The 6211-nt window shown below is 34.1% G+C and overlaps 1 protein-coding gene across 1 annotated transcript; it reads left to right on the plus strand.

The window, feature by feature from the left end:
• Positions 1 to 1146: 1146 nt before the first annotated feature.
• LOC114184994 (mitogen-activated protein kinase 19-like) lies at positions 1147 to 5984 on the plus strand. Its single transcript, XM_028072451.2, has 10 exons — positions 1147 to 1509; positions 2187 to 2595; positions 2705 to 2832; positions 2964 to 3023; positions 3766 to 3915; positions 4046 to 4201; positions 4467 to 4678; positions 4781 to 4882; positions 5036 to 5199; positions 5379 to 5984. Exons 1-10 carry the CDS (start codon positions 1486 to 1488, stop codon positions 5792 to 5794), a joined length of 1821 nt encoding a protein of 606 aa, XP_027928252.1. The 5' UTR covers positions 1147 to 1485; the 3' UTR covers positions 5795 to 5984.
• The last annotated feature ends 227 nt before the right edge of the window (positions 5985 to 6211 follow it).

A 6211-nucleotide genomic window follows, 5' to 3' on the forward strand; every position in this document is an offset into this window, starting at 1 on the left:
TAATTAACTTTAATATTTGAGAAAATAAAATTTATTACAATTAAATGGAAATTTTAGATAAAATAAAATATTTATTACAATTAACTTTAATATTTGAATGATGGATTTGAAAATATAAATTTCTACCCAATTTAGTATTCATAAGATTAACAAACTATATAGAAACCCCAACTAATATTTTCTATTAACCAAATGAAATTTAATCAATTATAAGAATCACGATTTTGGTATGATTTTTTTAAGTTCCAAGGCCGCTTTATCCTTCATATGGTAATAATAAAAATGGTAAAAATGAAGAAATAATAAAAATATAATGAATGTAGTTTTTCTCTCTCTTAAAAGATAATAAAACTGTGAATCTTGAATTTTTTTAGTGAAACGTACTTTATATCATTAAATGACAAACACATATTAATTAAACATTTAAAATTGGTAAGCCTGAAATAAAGTAATATTTTTTAAATAGTCATTATAAAAATTAATAAATTGAAGTTATACATAGTAAGCATAAATTAATATGATTTGATATAGGCATAAAATGCTTTTAAACTTTGGATGAAAAATCTATTTATTATCTATATACGCGTGAGGGGTCTTATAAATAGCGTGATCGATAATAAAAGAAAGGGTTAAATATGTTTTTTGTTCCTCAAGTTTCAGTAAAATTTGGAATTAGTCTCTATCTAAAATTTTTGACCAATTTAGTCCTTTATTTATAAAAATGCGTGAATTTAGTCATTTTAACTAATTATTGTTAAGTTTATATAACGTTTCAAGCGTATTTTATGATAGTATTTGAATTGTTTACATCGTTTGACACCTTTTTGCTTCAATAATAACTTAAATATTATCATAAAATGCGTTTAAAATGTCAAATAAACTTAACAAAATTTGGTAAGAAGGACTAAATCCACGTATTTTTAAAGATGAAAGACTAAATTGGTATAAAATTTCGAAGAGGGACTAATTCCAAAATTCACTTAAACTTAAGAGATCAAAAATATATTTAACCCTAAAAGAAATTTGATATAATTATATTATTATACGTTTAATCAATTATTTATACTTTAATTTTATTAGACAGTAAAAGACGAATAAATAAATAAAAATATATATAATATATATAATAAGAACATTTGACCGACCTTCGTCTCAATTGTCCTTCTCTGCGTATTTGGATCTCTCTCTCTGCCTCTCCTCTGAGCTCAGATCCTCTGCACTGAACCCTTTCTGCTTCCGCTACACCCCCAACTTCTTCTCCTTCTCGCTCACGCTTCCTTATCTCCATTTCTCAATCTGGTTGATCGCTTCAATTTCTTGTTTCCTAGCTCAATTTTGAAGTTGGGGCTCGATCTTCGATCTGGGGTTTCGGGTTACTCCTTTGGTTGGGGAGTGAAGTTACCGACACGGTAGGTGGCCGGTGACGTTGCTTCGTGTTGGATCTGTTCCAAGGAAGAAAAGAAAAGTAAGGAACAAAGAAAGAAGATGCAGCAAGATCAGCTGAAAAAGGTTGTTTCTTTCTCCACTGTTGCCCCTTTTGTTTGCAGAGTTTATTGCGGTGTTGTGAGGTGACATGGCACACGGTGGTGTTATAATAATGGAAAATTGGAAACTGGGGTGATGAAAAATGGAAAATGAAAATAAATTTTGGTAACGAAATGAAATTGTGAACCAAATGGTCATACAACGAGTGTGTTGAGGTGTTTACTGTAAAAAAAAAATCCTTTTCGTTTTCGTTTTGGTTTCTAGATGTGAATATGGGGTTTTTCTCCTTTGTGGTTGGTGGATCTTGCATGGTTTTAGTTTGGAGTGTGCAATTTTGAATGAGCATCACTGTTGGATTGGGCTCGTTTCTGCCGAATTTTGTTGATTAATGGTGGTTATTGTGATTGAATCTTTCTCATTATTTTCAAGAAAATTTACATGTTTGGATTACATTTGAGTATATGTATAATTAACATTCTTTTCAATTGTGGTATCTTGGTAGTGATGATTTGTGAAATAATAATTTTGAGATTCGATTGTGTATTGTTTTGTAGATACGGATGAGTTTGTTAACCCGATACACGTATATGTAGTTTGATTTTGTTCCTTCATAAATGTTTTTGCGTTATTCAGGTTAATTTTCAACCAATACTTATTAAATGAATTGAGTGTAAGAGTTTGTGTAATTTATTAATTCGCAGGATATCAAAGAGTTAGAGTTTTTCACTGAGTATGGAGATGCCAACAGATACAAGATTCTTGAAGTTGTTGGGAAGGGTAGCTATGGAGTTGTTTGTTCAGCAATTGATACACACACTGGGGGAAAGGTTGCAATAAAGAAGATTCATGATATTTTTGAACATATCTCTGATGCCATTAGAATCCTCAGGGAAGTCAAGTTGCTTAGACTTTTAAGACACCCAGATATTGTTGATATTAAGCGGATTATGTTACCACCTTCAAAGAGGGAGTTTAAAGATATTTATGTTGTCTTTGAGCTCATGGAGTCTGATCTCCATCAGGTCATCAAAGCTAATGACGACTTGACCCGTGAGCACCATCAGTTTTTTCTTTATCAGATGCTACGTGCATTGAAGTATATGCATACAGGTATTTGCCCTTTCATTGTGTGACCTTGATATGCATTCTTTTCACACTGTTATATTTCCTTAAATAATTGCACAAAGTTCCTTCTAAATGATCTTATGTGTGGCTGCAGCTAATGTATATCACAGAGACCTTAAACCCAAGAATATTCTGGCAAATGCAAACTGCAAACTGAAAGTTTGTGATTTTGGTTTAGCTAGAGTTGCATTCAATGATGCCCCAACAACAACATTTTGGACGGTACTGTTTGTTTTGCTTTTAAATTTGAATGCTTTTAAATTTGAATTGCAAGTAGAGCATATGGGAGTTATGACTTTTTCTGAATAAGTAATATTGAGATTTCTCGTTATTTCTTCTGGTCCATATTGCAGGATTATGTTGCTACAAGATGGTACAGAGCCCCAGAACTGTGTGGCTCCTTCTTTTCTAAGGTATATAATTTGGTCAAAATTTATGTAATATAGGTCATTTATAGAGGCATATATGCTTATTTTTTGCTGCAAGGCAGTATTGTGATATTATTATTGAGACTGGTTTGAGTTAATAACAATTTTCTGGACATCATCATTGCATGTTGCTGTATCATAATCTTAACTGGCTCTGTTTGATTTTTATTCAAGGGTTGTTTCCCTTTAAATTTGCATGTGAGGGAGAAAATGTAACTGCATTTTGTGGTTAGAACTATGGAGTTGAGTATCATGATGTTGAATGCCTAGCATGCAATATAAATGTTGATAAATTGATGGGACATTTGGTAAGATTTTCCAAGAAAATATTTTTAGGACCTAAGTCCTGTCACCTAGGTAGGCATGTAGAGGAGGTTAGTATTGGGCATTGAAAGGTTTGAAAATTCGTACCATAAATGTTACTAATATTTACTTTTTATTTTAGTTTCCCAGAAAGGAGAAGTTGGAAACATAGTTTGCTTGCCTGAATTGTAAAGGTGTTACCATTATTTCTGTATGAAATGCTTTGTGTGTTTTATAGTAAACAGTAAAGCCTAGATTGTAATAATTCTTGTTCAGGGAGGACTATTGATCTCTCCTGGAAGTTGATTTTATCTGTCCTTCAGGTAACTGTGTCAGTTTGTCTGTTTCTCTGAAGTAGTTTTGTTGGGATGTGTAATTGCACTTCTTCATTAGTATAATCATTTTCTTGGAATCTTTTTTGCAGTATACACCGGCAATTGATATATGGAGCATTGGATGCATTTTTGCAGAGGTGTTGACAGGAAAGCCACTATTTCCTGGAAAAAGTGTTGTGCATCAATTAGATTTGATTACCGATCTTCTTGGGACACCATCACCGGAAACTATTGCCGGAGTATGGACTACTCTTACTTTTTTGTTTATCTTTCACTTCGTCTTATACATCTGGGCTTGCTAGCGTTGTTACTTTCATGAAAAACTATTTTAGAATATCTGGGAATTAATTACATTTTGAATTTATGCAGGTTCGAAATGACAAGGCGAGGAAGTACTTGATGGAAATGCGGAAGAAATCTCCCGTGCCATTTGAACAGAAATTTCCAAATGCAGATCCATTGGCACTTCGTCTACTGCAAAGGCTTTTAGCATTTGATCCAAAGGATCGACCAACAGCTCAAGAGGTATCTGTTTATTTACGATTCCATATATTGTTTTTTTTATCAGCAAAAGAAAAAAATGTGTTGATATGAATATGTTGAATGTACAAGTTACAACAAAAAAGAACATAGCAGTGATTAGAACCATAATCTGTATTACAAAAGCTTCCATTATTGTACCTCATTAAAGGTGATTATAGTGACATATACTCAGGTTCACTGTATCGAAAGTTAAATTTTTTATTCAATACAAGTCTGAAAGAAATCATTATGCATCTATCATTGGCAGGCACTATCTGATACATTCTTTAAGGGTTTGGCCAAAGTTGAGAGAGAACCATCGTGTCAGCCAATTTCACGATTAGAATTCGAGTTTGAGAGGAGACGGGTGACAAAGGACGAAGTTAGGGAACTAATATACCGGGAAATACTGGAATATCATCCCCAGTTGCTTAAAGATTACATGAATGGAACTGAAGGCACTCACTTCCTTTACCCTAGGTTGGAGCTCATACTCATTGATTTTTCTTACTAATGTGCAACATAACATAATGTCTACATTATATGCAATGCTTATTATTTATGGAGATATATTATTTGCAGTGCAATAGATCAATTCAGAAAGCAATTTGCTTATCTTGAGGAAAATCATGGTAAAAGTGGTCCCGTGATTCCTCCAGAAAGGAAGCATGTCTCCCTTCCAAGGTAATAATGCTTAACTTGTACTGACCATGCAATGCTTTGTAATTACTGTATTTAGTTTCTGTCTGGGTATTAGTTTTGGTTCGCATGTTAAGTTTGTTTCCTTTTTAGATGAATACTTTGTGATGTATAATAATTTGCATTTAATTTGTGAAGGTCTACAGTTCACTCTAGTACAATTCCTCCTACTACACAGCCATCTTTCGCTTCATACGAGAGCAAGCAAATGGTGGCAGAGGCATCAAAGGTTTCGAGATCAGTAGAATCAAATTCTGGAAGTCAGTTAAGGAGTTCGCGACCTCCCCCAAGGGTGCCAGCAGGTATAAACTATATGATTAATGTGGTGCTACCCTATCTCTTATAGTGAAACTCTAAACTAAATCATTAGAGACAAACATGAATAATACTACTAGCTGAGGAAAGCTCATAAATCCTTATAGCACTGTAACGTGAAGCTGATTTTGAACTAGGTACTAATGTTTTTCTTTCCTTGACACAGCCAAACCAGGTCGAATAGTAGGGCCAGTTCTGCACTATGACAATGGGAGAACCATAAAAGATGCTTATGACCAAAGGATCTTCTACCGAAACTCACTTCCTCATGCCGTCTCTCCACACTGTTTCCATAGGGTGCAACCAGCTAACGCCAAAGCTACATCAGAAACATACAAAGATATTTCACAAGGCAAACATCAACTCTCATGCCAGCAGTGTAGCATGCCAGCCAGACCAGCTATTGATCTTAACACTAACCCATACTATCAACAGGGGAAGAGAGACCACTTAAATGATCCTGTTGGTTCCATTGATGCAAAACTGCTGCAGGCACAATCTCAATTTGGTGCAGTTGGTGCTGCAGCAGTAGCTGTTGCTGCTCATAGGCATTCAGGGAGCTTTCACTATGGGTTGTCATAGGTTCTAAAGGTTTAAGGGGGTCGCATACAATAACCTGTATGCTTTTTATGCCTAGGGTTGGAAGGAGGTTGATCAAATTTTAGACGGGGTTTAGGTCTGGTAAGGTTTTCCACTTTTGCTTTCAGATTGCCATCATTGTAATTATATGTACATCATTTAATTGATTAATAAAAAAATTGATTGTTTCTCACCCTCTCCATGCAAAAATTATCTAAGAAAGAAAACTTAGAAATTGTACATGAATTTCCCTCTTGATAATGTTTGGTCAGTAGATGTTGGCAATGGAGTTTTAAAGAGCTATCTTCTACACACTCTTGTGCTGTAAACAAGATATTTTTGTGAATTACCTTGCTTTAAAGCCAATTTTGGTGACTGCAGTTAAGGTGTCCATTTTGCCACTTCTGAACATTACTACCC

This window comes from Vigna unguiculata, chromosome 5 (assembly GCF_037176805.1).
Source record: "Vigna unguiculata cultivar grain cowpea cultivar isolate G323 ecotype 2 chromosome 5, ASM3717680v1, whole genome shotgun sequence".
NCBI classification, from domain to species: Eukaryota; Viridiplantae; Streptophyta; class Magnoliopsida; order Fabales; family Fabaceae; genus Vigna; species Vigna unguiculata.